The following is a 20,263-nucleotide window of genomic DNA, read 5'->3' as shown; positions in this document are numbered from 1 at the left end:
CAAGCGTGAGTGGAAATGTACTTCTGCCTTCCAGTGCCTGTGACCAGGGTAGTTTCCAAGGGGGAGTGTGTTGCAATTGTTTTAGTTTTTCCATTTCTGCTCTTCTTTCACAAGTTGCCTATAAAAACCTGCAACACTCTTACACTGACCATGTTCTGGACTCTCTTGAAAACACAACCCTACTCTGATTTCTGACAAAACAACCCCTTTAAGTCAGGAGTGTGTTACGACTTCTCCAGCAAGCAGGCAGGGTTAGAGGAAGAAGTGTCAGCAATGACTCCATGCACGCACCCATGTTCGCTTGGCGTGCCCACTGACTGCAAGCTGGCAGGGGCAGGGACCCTCACTTACTGCACTGCTACAGGGCTTTGGCCTCTCAGCACTTCCAACCACAGCACTGATGGGGTCCCCTTACAATGCCTGTTTTCAGGAGGCTTCAATAACACGTATTCCTCCTTTTTCATATGATTTTTAATGCCATGAGAAACACTGGAATTTATTTTACTGAAGCCTTCCTCCTCAACTGCAAATAGTACAAGTGCAAAAGCAGCAGGAGGATGATATCATCCATGATTGTGGGGAAAGTAGTGCTGGATCTCTACACTTCCCTTGTGGAGTTACCTTAATAACCTGGTAGATTTTCATAAACCATGGCCGTGTTGTAATGACCTGCTTGTTGGGCATTTGTTTCCTGGTCCTTTAGGCAGCTTCAGTTTGTGTGTGCAATCACAGCACCCTCTACTGCCTCCCGCTGAACCTGCAAAGGGACCGCGACTAGTCGTGGACTCTAAAAGGGACTTTTGGAGTGACTAGGCTTTGTCATTATCACGTGCTGTTTCATATACGAAACAACACCCCCACCAAGAGAACAATAATGCAGGAAGGCACTTCAGTTCTCTCTAGAACGCAGAGCAGAGCCCACAAATGAACAGTATGATTTCCCCAGGGACTCCAGCACCTATCAGCCTGAGAGCAGTTTTTCCTTTTAATCTGTCAGGCATTATCTTCCACTTTTGTTATGTCCATGGAGGAAAAATAGGTCTATTTCCTAGCGATAAACACGACGAGGCACTGGATTACGTGCTGCTGCTTCTGTGTGCTCCTGCTACGGGCCTGACAGAAAACTCCCATTAGAGTCCAGCCCTCAGGAGCTTCAAGTGTCAGGTGTGAAGTGCTCTCCCGGCCCTGCCAGGAACAGGTTTTCGCTCTGCTGTTTTTGCACAAATCCAGGGGTTCATTTAGTCTCACATCCCGCCCTCCACAGCCAGCCGCGCTCAGTGGGGCCCTTTGCACCAGCCCCGCCACACGGGGGGCGACGGGCCGGTCCCAGGTGAGCCCTCACAGCGACTCCCGGGGCCCGGGCACGGACACCGCGGCACGTGGGCCAGGCAAAGCGGTCTCCGGGCCGGGCCGCGGCACTCGCGGTCTCCGGGCCGGACAGCGGGCGGGGCCGCGGCACTCGCGGTCTCCGGGCCGGGCAGCGGGCGGAGCCGCAGGAATTGCGGTCTCCGGGCCGGACAGCGGGCGGGGCCGCCCGGTCCCTCCCTCCCCGGCGGCTGACGTGGCGCTGCCCCCGCGCTGCGCGTGCGCGCGCGGCCCTTCCGGAGCGGAGCAGGATGGTGCTGCTGGAGAGCGAGCAGGTGCGGGGCGCGGCCCGCCGGCAATGGGGGCGAGCCCCGTGTGCCCCGCGGAGGGGGGAGCGAGTGAGAGAGGGGGGGGGGGTCCCGCAAAGCCTCGCGGAGATGCCGGGCCCGCGCCGGCCCCGGCGGCGTGGGAGCCGCTGCGGGGGAGGGGAGCGGAGCGGAGCGGGCGTCGCGGCTCCCGGGCACTCTCCCGGCGGGGCCGAAGCGCTGGGGCCGCGGGAGGTGCGGGGGGCTCAGAGCTTGTGCTCGGAGTCAGAACCGCAGGCCGAGCCGCCCCCGGCTGGGACTTGGTGTGCTGCAGCTTCAGCGTGGGGAAGGCGAGAGTTCGCCGTTCCTCGGTGCTGCTGGGCGGGGGAGAGCCCGGGCCCGGGCCCGGCCGGCGCCGCGGGGAGCGGAGCTCGCTGCTCGTGTGGTGGCCCCAGCCACGGGCGCGTCTTTCTCTTGCAGTTCCTGACGGAGCTTACCAGGCTCTTCCAGAAGTGCAGGACTTCCGGGAGCGTTTTCATAACGCTGAAGAAATGTAAGTTTTGAGTCTGTTACTGGGTTAAAGAGGTGTTCCTATAAACCTGACTGTTGTCACCAGGTATTTTAAGCGATAAGAGTTACAATCCAGGGTATCCGAAGACAAGAGCGGTCATAGGGACAAACCCGTCAGCGGGAGCACTGATGGTACCACTGTTACTATTAGTCCTACAACTAAAAAAGCTGTAGGACTAATAGTACTAGTAGTATCAGTAGTAATAACCTTTGAGTCAGACTGTATTTCAAACTGCAGGACTTTCAAACTAGGACTTTCTGATTGTTAAACAGTAAGTTAAAACCGTTTGTTTTCTATGAAAGGAGAGTTCTGGTGTTGCTTTTGTGTGTTCATGTTCCTCTGGTTCCTGGCTAGCCTGGCACCACCGGAGAGGCCATGTAGTGAGTCGGGAGGCAGCAGGGTGATGTGCATTTAAAGCATGCTGCTGCTCGAGCAGGCAGGGCATACAGCACGTTGAGGGGAGGATTTACTTCATTTTTTCTGGCAGATAGAGTTTACAGAACAGGTCTTTCTGGGGTTCTAGAGTAAGAGCAATTTGGCAGCGGTATTAGTTCACTTGGCCTGAAATTCCAAGGTGTTTCACAGATTGGCTCATAAGCAGTTTTTAACATCTCATATCAGAAGGCATCTGTTGATTTTAATGAAATGAGAATAAAAATTCTTTTTCAATACAGACGATGGCCGAACAAAACCAGTTCCACGCAAAGGCCATGTAGAAAGTTTCGAACCAGCAGACAATAAGTGTCTCCTGAGAGCAACTGATGGAAAGAAGAAAATCAGCACAGTGGTAAGTGACAACTTTTAAGTTAGAAAGGCCAGTTGCTCTGTGTGTTTTTGATTTAATGCTCCATATTTTAAGTGCAACTTGAGAAAATGTTAATTGGTAGTTGAAAACCTGATGTGTGTTTACTTTGAATGGGGGATTGGGAAAGGCTTTAGCTGACTTTAGCTCTGCTCTGTGATAGGACACAAGGAAAAACTTACTTAAGAGAAATAGCTGAGAATGTGAACTGCAGCATTTTTATGGCCCCACAAGTGAATCAAACCTTTCTTTGAATGCTTTTACACATTCTTCCCATGTGAAAGCATGTGACTTAGGGATGAATGGCCTGTGGAGGGTTTTGTTAATCGAGGAGTGTTTTCAGTTTTCTAAATCAGTGAAGTCCTGTGCCATACCAGTACAGCACATTGACCGCTGAATGTTTTAAGTTGATCCAACTGGTGCTAAAAAGACCAGATGGTAACTGGTGGGTAAACATGTACTGACTGATACTTGGTCTGTAATAGAAGCCAGAGTTTTCATGGTTAACCTCCAGTATTACTTTTGTAGGTGAGCTCAAAGGAAGTAAATAAATTCCAGATGGTAAGTTTTTTATGTTTTTTATCGTCCTTTTCTGTAAGTAGTAGAAGTGGTCTATTGGAAGCACTGGACAGCTGTGAACTGGTTGATTTCTTGCTGAACTGACACAGAAACTAACTAAGAGTACCCATTTATCTTAATCTGTTTTAAAAAATCTTGGTTTATTTTATCTAACCTTGTACATTGGTTTAGAAACTGTATTTTCCTGGTGCAGGGTGTAAGAGCATGGTTATCTGGGAAAAGACTGATAATTGGCTGTAATACGTATAATGTTACCTCTTGCATATTGCCATTTAAGTATTTGGGGTTCTTCTAAGTGGTTCTAATTGTTCTTTCAGGCATATTCAAATTTGCTAAGAGCTAACATGGATGGCTTGAAGAAGAAAGACAAGAAAAGCAAGGCCAAGAAGAGTAAAGCAACACAGTGATGGGACAGTGTGCTACCATCACTATAATAGACTTGACCCTTGCTCAAAGCAAAGTCCATTTCTTTTTGAGTTACTACTTGTCTTTGGCTTTCCTTCCAGCAGGAAACTGGGATGTGATCAGTACTTTTGTTTAAACTGAGAGCAGAGGTGCTTTCTTTGGGTTGTCGTATGGCAGGAGTATGTACAGCATTCTACTGAAATAGCTTTACACTCAGCTGGTTTGTACTTACACTGCTGCTGTGTTCTCTGCAGTGTAAAACCTGTCTGGAGGGTGGCACAGGGTGAAGAGAAATGCACTGTACCAGAAGCAAAACAAGACTGGAGCAGGTGCCTCAGTGACAGATGCCCAGTTTTATAGATGAGCCTCAGTAATTCTAGGGAAAGCAGGTGCCAACATATTATCAGGAACAGCTGCTTTCCTGTTTCTGTCTTAATCGGAGGGCCACGTCTACATGATGCAGTGCAGATATCCCCAAGGCAGCCAGCACAGTGCTCAAGTTCTTGCAGAGCTTTCACTCCATGCAGATGCAGCTGTTCTGACCTGGGCTCGGGGTGGGGGGAGGTAGGACTGCATCATGTTCCCTTCAGACATAGCTTAAAAATGGTCATGTCACCTAAACTTTTTTTTAAAAAAAAAACATCATCCTTCAGTCTATTCAGGGATCTGAATTTTCCTTCCTTCATATGAACAGATGTAAAAAGTAAATATGTAATTGCTCCTATTAAACATAATGAGAAATGGATTTGGTGTAATGGCTGATGTGACTTGTGGTGAATTGCTAGGAATGGCACAGTTATCTGTGTTTTTAGGGTTGTCTGCTGCTTTGGACATTGCTGTTGGAACCTTCACAGTTCTCAAAGTTTTGTGGTTTGTCTTGCAAGTTAGCTCTACATGTTTTAACTTAGCCACCTTCTTTGCTACAAGAAGGGTAGATAAAGTAAGTAGGTATTTATTAATATGATGAGCCTACAAATGGCAATCATTTGCCTTAGAGAAAGTTTAAACAAAAGGTACCAAGGGGGAGGGAGGGTAAGCACCAGTGTAGTTTCAGAAATCCTTAATGTTTCTGCATTTTCCTCCAGTGTTTGATGTGAAATATAATACGTAGTTAACTATGACTGCTGTAAATCATAGTTTCTCAGCTTCATTCTTCCTGCTGGGGTTGTGTTACAGTATAGCTACAAGAAGGTAATTATGATACTTGCATCATTACTGTGACTTTAACTTCAAACCCAATCTGACAACTCGGGTAAAGAAAGTTAGTTCAAAACTCTGGTTGTGCCTCAAGCACATGCCGGTTACTGTTTGTCTTTGAAGTCTTTGGTTTAGGCTCTGCAGGTCTAGAAAAGTGGTTTATTTTATCAGGTCTTCATCTCACAGAAGCTGCTGCTTGATTCAAATGCAAAAGTACAGACAGGATGAGCACAGGCAGCCAGGCTTGTAACAACTCAGCCTGAAATCTACCATATTTTATACATAAATTAAAATAGTAAGTTAAAAATACACAACTGAAAACGACACACAAAAGGCTTGTAATGAGTATCTCAATAAGGCTCAGCAGTTTTTATTACATAAAAACAATTTTTTAAAGGTAATTCATTCTTTCATAATTCTAGAACTGACATTTCTTGTTGCAGTACTATTGTTGCATAAAAGGCATTCGGAAACTATTTTGTAAAAAAGTAGTTTTACATCTGTACAGCTGATTTGTGTAGCATAATACATATCTGTGGCTCTAGTCAGACTTGCTCCTTAATTGCCTATAAAACAACTACTTCCACATTTTGAAAGCATTTAGTTTTGTATCTGTCGTGGTTTAGGAATGTCATTCTCTATGTTAGTGCTCCAGCTGACTCCACGTGCCACTCACTATCCCCTCCCCCTGCCGTGGCTGGAGAGGAGAATGGGGAGGCACAGAAGATACAGAGCTCAAGTTGAGGTAAGAATTTACTGGAAACAGTAACAGCAACAATACCAGTGGCAGAGAGTACAGGAAAGGTGAACGAGTCCAGAGAAACAACAGGACCCAACTGCTCTCTGCCACGCTGTGCCCACCTGGGAGGCCCTCAGCAATGGTGTGAGATCAACCACTGGGTCCTGGCCATGCCTCCTCCTAGCTACAGCAAGTATTAACCTTGTCCTGAGCAGAACCAGGACAATATTATACATGAAATGCAATCTGGACACAGACAAAGGCACTAGTTGCCTGTCTTGCATTGTTACAGCTTTTTGAAATTCCTTTTGATGAAACGCTGTTGTCCATTTGTAGAAACATCCCATAAAAGATGCTTTAAGTACTAAAACAAAACCTTGTACTCATCTCGGTAACTGTACAGGATAAGTGCAGGAACCCTGCAGAGGGAAGGAAAAATGAGTTTTAGTATTTTGAAACTGCAAGTTTGAAAGCTGCAATTCCTGTGACAAATCCTCACAATAAGATAGCAGCAAAGATTTAGCAAAAAACCAGTAAGTTTTAGTTTGTTTGGCTGTGATTGCAATTTTGCCCTCATCCTCTTTCCATTGGTCTTGCCTGTTCAGTTTTCACTCCTGTGATCTGAAGGCTTATGGCTCAATAGTGCTCAGGCCCCAGCTGGGATGGGAAGATAGTGAGGGACTGTGTTATATTCATACCCAGCATTGTATGGAGTATTGTTTGGGTTCTGTTGCTCACAGCCTTGCAAGCCCCATGAAGACAAAAAATTATTCACTTGCTAATGTAGCTGTCTTAGTAAACAGCAAACCTGGAGCAATTTTGATGCTTCTGAGAAAAGGGAACCAAAATTTTAGTCTTATTTAAAGGTTAAGTAGTACTTTCAAGTGGAACAAAGATTTAAGAAAATGAAAACAAAATGAAACCCATTAGGCATAAATACCCAGGGTCTTAAATGGACAGTACATGCAGCATTTAACAATTTGAGGTTTAAAACTGGACATAGTGGATGTGTCCAGACTATCAGCCAGAATCCAGCAGGCAGACTGTGAGTTCAACATAAACATTTTTATGCTTACAAAACAGAAATGGGCTCTACTGTACTTTTTGGGAGAGCATACATCATGTTTGCATGGAACTGAGCACTCTCCCACCTGTGCCTGACTGCCATGGTATTTCAAAGCACGAGGAATTAAATGTGCTCATGAGCTTTCAAAAGACAAGCGGAGTCCCTCTCATCAGAAAAGAGGGCTTTTATGTAGCAGTATAGATGTATATATTATACATCCATGTATACTTACATATATAGAAGTATATGTACTATGTATGGCAGGATACCTGACTGTTCATAATTGTCTGCTATTCATTTTTATTAACACAGCAAGTGAGATAAAGTGGCAATATATTCTAGAGCTTCTTAAAAAGACTTCTAAAATGTAAATTCTTCATTTTTCTCAGTGAGGGTTAGTGACAGTCCTATAGTTCTGAAGGAAGTACACATTTCCTGAGTATTTTTCCTCAGAGAGAGGGGAAAGTGAAAGACAAGTTAGGAGCAGCTTATCTTCTATTTTGAATACAGAAAAAAAATGAAAAAAAATCTAGTTTATGTACCTATAAGAGCTTAACAAATTTACCTCTTTTCCATTTTGAGACTGTAAATTTCATCACAAATTGCTTGTAAATATGAAGATCTCTGCTTGGGCCATCGTGACATCAGTTGTCTCACAGTAGCATCAAAGGCTTGTCTATCTCCATCAAGCTAAGAAAAAATTGACAAGGAACTATGCTAGTCTCATATTCTTATATGAAGGAAATACTTCTGGTAGGATGCAGCCTTCTGAATACTGTGTAATGTCAATGCTCTTTAATTGAACAGCTTTGAAACATGATAAATGTCAACAACGTGAGCAACTTTATTTTTTAAAGAAAATAAAGTTAATTTAGCGATCAGCTTAACACATTTCAGCACAAGCAATGAAAAGGGCTATGTCAGCTTGGCAGTGCTGGAGAGAATAACTGTGATGTAATGGTGATCAAAAGTGAATGATGCAAGCTGATCGTGTGCACATGTATTTAAATTTTTTTTTAAGCAAAAAGTGATAAAGTACCTCCATGATTTATACAAACTGGATGAACTAAGTATTTTGAAAATGTTTTGAAATGTTTCACTGGGTTTTGGGTACCAGACAAGCACTGCTTCAGAGCAGCAGACAAAAGGTATGAAAGTACTACATGCACTTCTAGTACAATGCCATTCTTGAATTTGAGTTTTTAGGGGGTAGAGAGGCATGCACCCCTCTAGCAAGCTAGTGCTGTCATTGGAGAAAGGAAGAAACCTTTCTTTGGTGTTGTCATCTTTCATGCACCACTGACCAGCTCCTGAGTTGTTAAAGGTGTTGATATAATAAACATCCCCTTTATATCTTGGCTTCACTAAGGGATCTTTCAGCTACTGTATTTGAAATAATTGCCTCTGTATTTTGGGTTCTCCTTCATTAAGGGCTTCAAGGAACACCTTTGTTGAAACCGCTATTAATACTTAACTGCTCTTTTTCAGAAACTAATACGATTTAATTTTAGATAACTATTCTTGGGGGAAAAAAACCTCAGAGCTTTGGATTAGGACTTCCTAATGTTGTCTTGTGTAACTTGGACATCTGACAAGAAGTTTTTCTAAGTCAAGCTTCCTAGGTAAAAAAGATCCTTTTAAATTTTAAACCTAATTCAGACTTGAAAGAGAAGTCTAGAATGGGTGAATTTTACACTTCATTGGGAACAGAATTTATCATCTATTGTGTTCAGTTAGAGTTTTAACAACAATACTTAATTGCTTACCTCTAACGATAAGAAGTGTGTCACAGTTGCTTTTGGCAGATCAACCTGCAAAAATACCAATAAATCAATACTTAACCGTTCTCTGTTACCAGTTTGCCAACTAGAGATGAGCTATACTGAAGGGAGCCAGATTTTTTGATTTCCAGAGAAGTACTCATGCTGCTAAAACTGTGAACTTAGTTTAAAATTATTAAAACATTTTAAACTATTAATGACAGACCCCATTAGGAAGGTTGCATGTAGTTGCAGGCAAACAGGCATTTATGTTTCCTGAAAAGCATACACCATTTTAAACTCCTTTGGACATGGTCAGTGAAGTCTAAAAGCTACATACAGACGAGCTATGTTTACTTAAATGGAAGTGCAAATCCAGCAGGAACAAGTTACTACATCCACCACAATAGTTGGTGCAATTACAGCTTAAGAACTTACAACTAAATGCTTGTTAAATTTTATTCCATGCAGCTGTCCCATACACACAGTATGAGATACTTTTCAAGTATCGGAGAAACAGACCAGGGGTCTTATTTAACCTCAAGTTTGATTCATTTGGGTATCACTAAAGTGAGGCAATTAGCAGTTGTTTGTTCCAGATAGGAAGGGCATCATCCACTGCAAGTAAGAATTCAGAATTAGTTCAGGCTTCTGCCAAATACTTACTGCTAAAATCTCAATGTCACTTGTTTTCTGTTGTAGGCTAGAAATGAATGTCTGAAGTCTTGTTTGTACCTGGAAACAAAAGATGGGCAAAAGTAAAATACACAGCTTGTGGGACACAAGTTGGGAACACTGATTTCATATGGCAGAGATGAGAACAGAAGAGGCTGCTTCTAACAAGATGTAGAACTACATCATATTTAATCTATAATATAATTTTCAGTAAAAAATTCACAATAATCCTTGATGAGCAGAGAGGAAAGGGACTGGAGCTGAGACACTCTTGACTCAATGGTACACACTTGACAATACTGGTTCTAAAGCAGACAGAACAACATGGATGCTTGCATAACTAGTGAAAACTGCCCTCTGTTTCTGGGTGTTAGATAACTTTCAAAGGAACATGAGAACCTGTGACTGGATGCAGTGAATCACCTCCAGCTAAAGAAGGAGGATGGCTTTTGAAAGCCAAACCAAAATATGGGTCATGCCTTGTAACGCTTTTTCTCAGAGCAATCTAGTGGTCCTGCAAAGGTAGCACTTTACAAATGTAGTTGCAGGCTTGCATTATGTTGTCTTTGTACCTTGGAAACGTTGCTTTTACATATTCAAAACCTGAGAACAGTAAGTTTGTTTAGCTCAGAGAGTAACATCCATTTCTTTATTTGGGTTCACAGAACTATTAATTGGGGAGATTTTTTTGTTGCACATCCTAGTTTGGACTGAAAAGGGGATAAGATGACAGTTCTGTTTTACCATGTACTCTAAATATCTTGACCCTAATAATGCTAAACAAGAAAATTCTGACATTTGTTTCTAGCATTCCTGAATGTTTTCTACATTACTATAGTATCATGCTTTAGGCAGGTTGTAGGTTTTTTTTTTTGTTATTGTTTTAGTTTGGGGTTTTTTGTGTGTTTTTTTTAAAGCCACAATTTTTTCTTCGGCCTTTAGTTTGAGACAACTTAATGAAATAAACATAAAGTACCTTTTACAGACATACTACAAATCAAAAGTATGATGAACTTCGTGCTGGTTTTGTCTGGGGTAGAGTTAGCCTTCTTCACAGTGGCTGTTATGGGGCTATGTTTTGGATTTTTGCTGAACACAGGATTGATAACAGATGTTTTTGTTATTGCTGAGCAGTTAATCACTGATAAAGATAAGTAAGGAAGCAACAGATGGTACAAGACTATTAGCCACAGATGTAGGGATCAAACACTATTGTACTAAAGGAATTTTCCAACATCTTCCCCCACTGCTTCACAGACTGCTTCTTTTAAAATGTAACTTGTTTGATAACAGAGCCAAGGCCCTTTCTGCTTTTCATACAGCCATGCTGGTGGGGAAGCTGGGGGTGCATGGGAGGCTGGCAGGTGACACAGCCAGGGCAGGTGACCCCAGGTGACCAGAGGGACATTCCAGACCATGTGACATCATGCTCGGTATATAAAGTTGAGGGAAGAAGGAAGAAGGGGGGACATTTGGAGTGATGGTGTTTGTCTTCCATTCACCATTACAGGTGCTGGGGCCCTGCTCTCCTGGGGATGGCTGAGCACCTGCCTGCCCATGGGCAGCACTGAATTCATTCCTTGTTTTGCTTTGCTGGTGTGCACAGCTTTTGCTTTCCCTATTAAACTGTCTTTGTCTCAATCCAGGGGTTTTCTGGCTTTTACCCTTCTGATTCTCTCCCTGATCCCACTGGTGTGGGAGAGAGCAAGTGGCTGCATGGGGCTTGGGTGCTGGCTGGGGTTAAACCACGACAACCTTTAACACACTTCAGCATTTAGAGAGGAAGAAAAACGAAAGGGAAGCTCCAGAATCAGCAGTGCCTAGGAAAGTAAGATTTCTATTATGCATGCACAATGGTAGCTGAGCCACAATGTCACAGCTAATCCCTAAGATCCAAACTGTTAAAAAGGATGGTCTTTGCCTTGAACAATTTGTGTTGTTCCCAGTCTAGTTTATGCATAAAGAACAAACAGGATGAATTTGTTTAAGTTAAGTGATTATCAAATATGAATTCTACCATTCCTTAACTTCTAAGGATCACTTCTGAATACTTATTTGATGTGTGTGTACCTGAATTTCTTGACGACGCCTGGCACTGGCAGATAATTTTTCAGGAGCTATAACACTAACGTTAGGCACTACAAGACTTCCATGTGCTTCAAACACACCTAAAATGCAAACACATCATTTTAGTTTGTAGTATTTCTTTATACAACAAGTATCAAGAAACAAAATTCACAAATATTAATATGCTAAAATCAGTGTAGTACAGTGATTAAAAGGCTATGAAAACCTCCAGAATCTGACAGGATAATAAGACATGCACATAAATTCTCAAACACTGACTTATGACATTGAAGGACTGGCTGTTAAGACTAAGAAATTTGGTATTTTACATAACTTTTCCCTGAAACTAAGAAAAGGTTCCAAATGACTTGCAAAATTTCACAAAGGAATGCAGTTCACCTAATATCAAATAAAGAAAAGCCATTACAAGAATGAGGTGACTAATGCTCAGTCCCATAGCAGAATCACTGACAAAACAAACAGTACACCCCAGCTTCCCCAAATAACAATAATTAAAATTTGAAATGGCTTATTTCAAAATCCAAATTTCCACCTGTGGTAGTCACACACACACACAAACACCCCCCAAGTTAAACATGGCCTCTCTCCCTCGCTATTATGCAAAAGTGTGTGTGTGTGTGAAGTGTTTCTTGAAGAATCACCACCACCACACACTGTATCAGTGCTCAATAAAACAAGTATCGAAAATGCCAAACTTCAGCCACAAAGTAAGCACTTAATAGTATTCTTTAGATACAAACTTATATTATCAGAATACGGTATGCAAATGCACAGCTAGAAATGTAAAGGCATTTTCATTTGGTCTCAATACTCTAACAATCACAGATGAAGTTATTTTTCATCAAGATGACATTTAAATTTCTCAACTAGGAAAAACTGGTGAATTTTGGCTTTCCCAGCCTCTTGGATTACTGCATCAATGAACGCTTGTATGGAGAATATTCTGCCCATTGGTCTGAGCACTTAGTTTGGAGAAAAGGACAGTTTTAAATCACTTGGAACAATCTGAGATTAAGAGGCAATGCCTCTAATCAGAGCTCTGCTATAAAACATTTTCTTACTTTGCCTTTGGTACTATTCTCCTGCAAATCAGTTTTTGAGCAGAAAGAGGAACAGTTAGTTTGTATGTTCTATAACTAGATATTAAATACCTGAAATATTAGTAAATGATCCTTTTTGATTTGGTATTGAAAGATTATCTGCGGTTTCTCTAAAAATAAACAAAGACAGTTAAGGAATTTACAATTATAAAGAAATACTGTAACAGGACAGTAGTTCAGATTATCATAGATACTTAAACTTGGTTCCAACAGACAAAGATGCCTGCAGATACTCCCCAGCACACATTTATTATTAATGAATCAATTCTATTCACAAATTGACAAGAAATGATACAAAATTACATTTAAAAGTGAGGTCTAGAAGCAACGTTCCCTATGGATACAAAAAATGTCCTCCCTATCATACAAGAGTGATTTATATCCTAATATAAAAATATATTGTGAGAGTATTCACTCTAATTATTAATTTAATCTGCTTCTCACAGGTTTCTGTGACATAATACTGAAGTATAAAAGTAGTATTTTACTTAAGAGCACACATATTCAAAGAAGTCTTCAATAATTAGTTTGGATACCTTTACTTTCCACATTCAGTAATTAATTAAAAAAGAAATTTGCCAGGGCTGTTACAGTCAGCTATTGCATTTCTCTGTTTAGTGGTACCATGCAAGAGTTTTTCTATTCTGTTTTTGGGATTTAAAAACTTTTTCTAAATGATTTTAAAAAAATCATCTAGAATGATTTTTCTTTCACAGCTTCTAGTAAATCTGTCACAAAGCACCTGAGGATGAGGTTAGTTGCAAAATTAAATACTAAGACTGGTTGAGGCCATAAAAATGAGAATGAGAAGTGAATAGCAGGAGCCATCAACTGCTTGTATAAACAACTGCTTGATTTCAGCATTGTTAAGCCTAGTCAGAAAAACTGGATGGCAAATCTGTTACCATTCATTATTCTACTTTGTGTGAATAATGCATGTCTATTCCTGCTGTCAATGCACACATATAAATATATCTGGGTGCACGTATAAATACAGACTTACAGGGGGCTGTGTGTAAGTAACAGCTGTACTGCTTAAGCACACAGATATGACTAGCCTCTCTTGTCATTTCTGTACTAAATTCCACTGGTGATAGTAAATAGTAATTTCAATGAAGCCAGGGTGAAGGGGTTTTCCTGTGTACCTCAAGTCTTTGCCAGGTGTTACTTTCACTTGTGCCACCGGAGCATACAGAAGTGCAAGAGTTCCACTTTCATTTCACCATACCAGTACTGCCTCAGAATGAAAGGGATTTGCTGCTTTAATTCTTTGATTACACACTACACACATGCAGTGGACTTCTGCTCAGTAACAGGAACTTGCAGGCAGCCAGACAAACACTATTGCTGTTCTAGCAGATTTGGGATAACTGTGTGGCCTTGTAATTTATGAAGCTCTATGGATATGTGAATGCAGCAGCAGCTAGGGAAATCAGTTTCTTTCTTAATCTCAATACACTTCTATAACAAAGCCTTTTGCTTTCTTTTCTCCTCAAAAGAAATTCAGCACTTTCTTTACCAAATAAAATTAAGGTGTAACTCAGCACATGCAAACATATATTCACTTCTGATTTTGACTACCCACATTATTGACATGTTATGCTGCTTACCTGCTACATCTTTCGTCACCAATTTTCATTTTCAGTTTCTGGATCAGGTGATCTACTAAGTCAGATTCCAAAATCCTTTTCTCTGTCTGCCTGTCTTTCTCAAAGGATTTCACCTATGATGTAGTTCAATGGTTCTTAAGATTGTTGAGTCTTAAAATGACATCTTATCAAACTTATCAAACTTAATCAAAACCAAACTGTTTCACCCATTAAAGGTGAAAGAGTCAAAGGTAGGAAGCTACCATACCAAATACCATTACCAATCAATCACTGCCAATTAAATATTTGATTAATTTTTCTTCTGCCAACTACTTATTCTGCATTCCCAAAGCAAGCTTGGCTCCCTGCATCTAATGTGATAATTAAGTTCTAAACAATAGTTTATAATTGTAAGTACCATATTGTTAATATTTTTAGTAAAGCAATTATATTAGAATAAGGCTTGCCTTTCAATTTGCAAGCATTAACTCAAACATTCAAAACTTAGGAATCTGCACCATCTTTATTGGCAAGAAGTTAATCAGCAACAACACTGTTCACCTCATTAACATCTCCTTTATTGGTTTTGCTTCAATAAAGCTATATTTAAAAGAACACTCACAGTAGGCTTGTAGAGGACTTTGTAATATCACATTGTCATCATCAAGATTTACTTATTCTTGCAATTATTGTTGTTACAGTAACAGAGTTAATAAGAAGTGAAAAATGTTTTAGTAAGGCATGTTGGCTGTCCTTGCCATACGCTGTCAAATGGTTAGTAATTTTTTCAGTCAAATAATGAATCTTTATTAAAAAAATAATGACTTTTTTCTACAATGATCCAGAATATTTTAAAACTTTCAACTTCAAAAAACCAAAGGTACCAGAACCACAGGCTGCAAGAGTACAAGTACAGACAACTTTCCTGTTGTGACACAGTCCAGCTTTTGCATGCTAATCTGAGTTTACAGAGGTGAAGAGTGTGGTTCTGACTGTCTGTTGGAATTACTCTGAATTTTTTATATTTACATTTTAGTTGTACTGATTTGTAACATGAAAAGGTGCCAACTGCAAAGATCATTAAGTCAACTCATTCATTTGGTAGATTTAAAGAAGTCAGAGACAAGAGAAACCTTTTTCCATGCTAAGCCATCGATGGCACTGTCAAGCAATGTTTGCACTAGTTTTTGGACTTTCCTAGAGGGAAGGATGTCTGTGAATAACAGTGTTATGCAGGGATCAAAAATGTTTAAAGCGTTGAAATTGTTCAGAATAACATTTCTACGACTTAACAACCAAAACTGTATTTACTTCAACTCTACTTACTTAATTTACATTGTATTAATAATGACCTTAAAAAATGTAGAACAACAGAGTACAAATCTGAAACACCATGAAGCATCCCCTGCTCCCATGCTTACCTTTACATGACTTCCTTCTTTCTCTGACACCAGAGCCACATATGTAATCCCAGAGCATCTGCAGTATTCCTGTAGTTCTTCCTGGGACTGAAGTGAGAACAAAAGAAGGGGAATGAGACATTAATTTGACAGCTTATAAAATGACCAATTAAGTAATCAGTCTCCCATCTTTATTAAAGTAACTTGATATACAACAGTCACACAGCTTCAGAGAGAGAAAAGCTTTATTAACAACTTACAACTTTAGCAGATGAAACTTCATTTTTATGCATGTATTTATCCACCCAAGGCTTGCTAAAATTCAATTCAAAGTCTATGCTTAGAGAGAGAGAATGCCTAGGTCCTGCAGCCCAAGTTCCCACACAGAAGGGCTACCTATACCTAGAAGTGCAGAGTCCAAGTAACTGTAAAAATGGGCAGTGTAACATCAGGTTCAGTCACCACCCTGCTGCCTGCAGCTTTCAGTCCTGCATGGCTGGAGGTCTGCTACTAAAGCTGACTCCAGCTGGCTTCCTGTATAACCAAGGCTATGCTGACTTACTCAGCACTGGCTTGCAGGACAGCATTAGACAGAGGCAAGAACTATCCAAATCTTCATTCCTTATGAATCAAACAAACAAGCCTCAAATCAAGAACAAATCAAGAAGACAGCCTAGGTGCTCATAGGAAAAGTATATAATCTGGGGTTTTTTTGGTCCCAAGGGATTGAAACTGTTAGAAATGTTATGTCAAAAAATTACAAAAAGGTCAGACAATAAACTGAATGAGCTCAAAACCTCCTGCCCTGCAGCACATGATGTGCAAGGGGCAACTGCAGAGTCTCTTTTGTTAGTCACTGGGAACTGGGACACTTGAAGGTGAAGCAGACTCATAATCCTTAAGTAAGTGCCACCACCTCTAAAAGGGACTTTAGTGTTGTCATGTAGCTCACTGCACTTTAGTGAAGTAGTGCTGGCTACAGCTGTTTGCTTTCAGCTGGACATAAAAAGGCAGAGCTCAGCTTGCCACTCTTTCTTCCCCTCCTACTACACATCTCTTCAAGGACTGCATGGGGACCCATCTAGTAGCTCAGCTTGCTAAACTGTATTTCTAACAGTAGAATAATGTCAACATTCCCTCTGTACCTGGGTGTCTTTGGCCATCTGGCTATTTAAAAGTTGATGCTACTGTTCTGTTCTTGATGTACCCCCGCTTAAGTATTAAATTTATTGATAGGAGGGATCCTTCCTCACACTTTTAAATACTCTGGAAGAATGCTGCAAAGCCAGTGAGATTTTCTCAACATTTTTGTATCTGAAGAGCACCCTACATGCTCAGTATTATGACTCTCCACCTCCATAAAAACAGAAAAATACCCCAAAAAAGTATGGTTTCAGTCTGCACTGATCTTGGAAAACAATAATACAGTAAACACATGGAGATAAAAATTCTACCTGGGACCAGTCATACATTATTTCAGCTGGAATTCCTGCAGTCCAGAATTTCTGAACAATGTTGATAGCTCTACCCATTGACATCTGACCAACACTTACAACCAGCAGGTCACACGAGCTGACAGACACCTGAAGGGAAAGCAAAATCAAGGAGACAATATTAGTCACAAGACCACTTTCATAAGGCAGTTAAAGTAATGAAGATGGACAAATATGCCAACATTTGTCAAAATGCATCAAGCTAAAAAGCAAGAAAGGGATTATATCCACCTCTTTTGAGAGCTACAATCCACCTAAGCCTGTCTGAAAGTCACTGAAACTCAATCTTTGATGCAAAGCACCTCCACAGCCTCATCTTGCCAAGTATCCCTGCCTACTCTGTTCTTTCCTTCCCACTCTCCTTGGCAATGTTAATTTATTCTTATAGAGAAAAGAGAATAAAATACACATTTCACAACTAAGTGAAGGTGTGTGACACTGTACAAAGTAGTCAATATTCTTAAAGTTTCTTTCCATGTCTATCTTCTATCCTTTGATAAAGGGAGAAGTAGTAGGAGAAAAATAACACTAAGTACCTACAGTTGTACTCTTGCACCTGAAAGAATACACAGGCTGATAAAAATATCCCATTCAAATTGAAAATAAAATGGTGTAAGCCTGAAGATCCTGTCTTCCCTTAATTCTCATGTAATAAATAGTTCTATGTAAAGAAACACAAAAGGAAAGAGGTCACCTTGATGTCTGTCTTCTATTTCAGTATGGTATTATATTGGAACACATCTGAACATCTTGCTTTTTGTCTATCTCTAGCTACAAGTAGGTTATTGAACTGTCAGAAGTAAACAAATTCCCCACTTCCCAAAAACACTTACAGAATCCTCCACACTGGAAACAGCAGCAGTTATTTTATCTATAGCTATGCTGACTCCAACAGCTGAAGGAACTGGTCCTACTGTCTGTGGCCCTCTAAACTGTGGAATCTCAAGACAAGAAAAAACAGAATGGAAGACCAGTTAATTATCTTGGCAAAATGGGTTAGAAAAAAAAATCAAAATTTACTAGAAGAGATAAGTACATACCAGATGATCATATCTGCCTCCTGCAGCCAGAATTTCAGGCACAGTTCTTTGTCTTCTTTTGATGTATGCTATAAACTGAAAGATAATACCATTGTGCTGCTGTATTTTGTAAACTAGTCCCAGATTTATAGAGATCTGTAAAATAAAAATGAATATGTGCACATATATAATTAATTTCCTGTTAGCAACATGGATTTAAAACACTGTTTTTACCTAAGGAAGATATATGGAAACACTTCTTATCTCCAAATATCTAAAATACAGTGAAAAATAGGAAATTAAAGGTGCTTTAATCTTACAGCATCTCAAGAAACCTGCAGCACAAAACCCAACAGCAAGCTTCAAGGAAGGTGGAGGCCTTTAGTAGTCATTAGATTTCTGGTTTTTTAAAATATTTCAGTTTGTTTCAAAATTTATTAAACCCTCTCTTTCATGCTGTAAGTAATGCCTCCAGTCTTGGGTGGAGAAAGGAAAAAAGTCTGAGTGTCACTAGATAGAAGTTAAGCCAGAGACTTTTGACTGGAAGAAGTCTCATTTTTAAAATGCATCTTTAATAAAGAAAAAGGGGAAAAAAGGAAGAAGTATCAATTCAGTACTATTATTTGCCATCAAAAAAGCACACTTGCATGTGCTTTTTTATTGTAAAATATCTTTATTTCTTGGCATATTACAATGCACAGCAGCCCTGTAATTCCATTAATTAGAATGCAGAGCATTTTACAAACCTGGAGTTTTATTCCCAGTTGCTTTAATAGACCAATGATTTCCTCTAAATCCTTCATGCCATGCTTCAACAGCTGAGTGACACTTGGCTTTTGTTTTATCATTGAGTTTAGAAAGGGAAATACATTACTTGCTTCTCCCTTCTGCTCAATGAATTTATAGAGTCGAGAAAGCTAAAACCAAAAAAATGAAATAAGCACACATAGCAACACAGACAACATTCATCATAGGTCTCATCTAAAAAAAAGAAAAATATCTGACTTTATATTTGTGGGAGTAAGACATCTGCCTTTTTTGTTTGTTTTGGCTAGCAGGCTGTTTTTACCTAGTAGAGTTGAGTAAAGAATAGACAGATAAGTCTGTCAGAAGTTAAAGTTAACTATATGCACATTCAACATTTGCAGAGAAGTTTCTTTTAGAGTTTCTCTCAGTTTTCTGTATTAAATACCTTTCTCAGTATTCCATTTACCCTGTATTAGTTTCCACACGTTTAAAGAACAAGCTGCAATACCAGAGAGAACAGAGAACAAAGTCAGACCACTTGCAAAGGGACTGACCTATTCTGAGCAGCACATATAACAGGTTATTTTTCTTACTCTGGTTGATTAAATGACAAAGAAAATAAAATATTACTGAGTTACGGCAAATAACAGGGAAATCAGCTCTGAATTAAGATCACTTACACTAGATGATGTGAGAGAAAGATTACAGAACTTGGCTTCTACTTCTCTTTTAGTCAGCTTTTCAGTCTACAAGAAAAACAGATTAAAACAGTATTTGATTGTGTTTAATGCTTTACTGTAATTATTCAAGTTAATTTCAACTATATTCTATGCCTGTAAAGTAGAAAAGACCTAACTGATATTAAAAGACATTTTATTTTTAAATTTAATTTTTAAAATGTTTTTATTGACTAACCTGTCAGTTATTGATTAGACAGGTGAATAACTCTCTCATAAATACACATTCAAGAATCATCTTAAACCATCCCAATTCAGAAGTAATAAGAAAGTAATTAATCTACATTTACTGCCCTAAGATAGCCAACCTTTTTATGTATCAAGAGCATACTCCTAGTTAGGCTGGCAATGGGCTGGCATTCATTTTTAGATAGCTCCACAAAACAGAATATTCTGCAGAGATGATTACAGAGGATAGGTTAATAACTAATGCCTTACCACAGCATCATAGAGAATGACATAGACTTGATTGAGTTTGTCCTCTGGTATCCCACAGTGCAAAAGTATAGCTTTCAGTAAGGCAGTGTGGTTCAGATAAATACTGTAATTTCTTTCCTAGCAAAGCATAAATAAAAAAAAAGGGAAGAAAGAATGAAAAAGCCAAATTTTACTTGCATTCTGTTTTCTTAAAAAAACCCCAACCCCCACAAAACAAAGAAGCTTCCAAAACATTTAATAGTAATAAT

The 20,263-nt window shown here is 39.9% G+C and overlaps 2 protein-coding genes across 4 annotated transcripts in view; one reads left to right on the top strand and one right to left on the bottom strand.

Moving 5' to 3' along the window:
• Positions 1-1,518: 1,518 nt before the first annotated feature.
• On the top strand, positions 1,519-4,712 carry SRP14 (signal recognition particle 14). The gene is made up of 5 exons (XM_064424206.1): positions 1,519-1,640; positions 2,091-2,163; positions 2,856-2,968; positions 3,512-3,544; positions 3,880-4,712. Exons 1-5 carry the CDS (start codon positions 1,617-1,619, stop codon positions 3,967-3,969), a joined length of 333 nt encoding a protein of 110 aa, XP_064280276.1. The 5' UTR covers positions 1,519-1,616; the 3' UTR covers positions 3,970-4,712.
• Positions 4,713-5,500: 788 nt separating this feature from the next.
• The window catches only part of EIF2AK4 (eukaryotic translation initiation factor 2 alpha kinase 4), a 38,636-nt gene continuing 23,873 nt past the window's right edge, over positions 5,501-20,263 (bottom strand). The window contains exons 26-39 of one of the 3 annotated variants that reach the window (XM_064424203.1): positions 20,016-20,132; positions 19,521-19,586; positions 18,840-19,010; positions 18,115-18,249; positions 17,908-18,015; positions 17,036-17,164; positions 15,603-15,689; positions 14,203-14,315; positions 12,644-12,702; positions 11,475-11,572; positions 9,396-9,464; positions 8,736-8,780; positions 7,535-7,659; positions 5,501-6,322 (exon numbers count right to left, since the gene is read on the bottom strand). In XM_064424203.1, coding sequence (XP_064280273.1) covers positions 6,268-6,322; positions 7,535-7,659; positions 8,736-8,780; positions 9,396-9,464; positions 11,475-11,572; positions 12,644-12,702; positions 14,203-14,315; positions 15,603-15,689; positions 17,036-17,164; positions 17,908-18,015; positions 18,115-18,249; positions 18,840-19,010; positions 19,521-19,586; positions 20,016-20,132 — 1,377 coding nt within the window. In that variant the 3' untranslated portion in view covers positions 5,501-6,267. Of the gene's footprint in view, positions 6,323-7,534; positions 7,660-8,735; positions 8,781-9,395; positions 9,465-11,474; positions 11,573-12,643; positions 12,703-14,202; positions 14,316-14,365; positions 15,379-15,602; positions 15,690-17,035; positions 17,165-17,907; positions 18,016-18,114; positions 18,250-18,839; positions 19,011-19,520; positions 19,587-20,015; positions 20,133-20,263 lie in introns of those variants that run through there. The other 2 variants (XM_064424205.1, XM_064424204.1) reach the window with 2 other exon arrangements.

Source organism: Passer domesticus, chromosome 6, assembly GCF_036417665.1.
Source record: "Passer domesticus isolate bPasDom1 chromosome 6, bPasDom1.hap1, whole genome shotgun sequence".
Taxonomy (NCBI): Eukaryota; Metazoa; Chordata; class Aves; order Passeriformes; family Passeridae; genus Passer; species Passer domesticus.
Note: the sequence above shows the minus strand (reverse complement) of the source record. Positions and strands in the feature narration are given on the sequence as shown.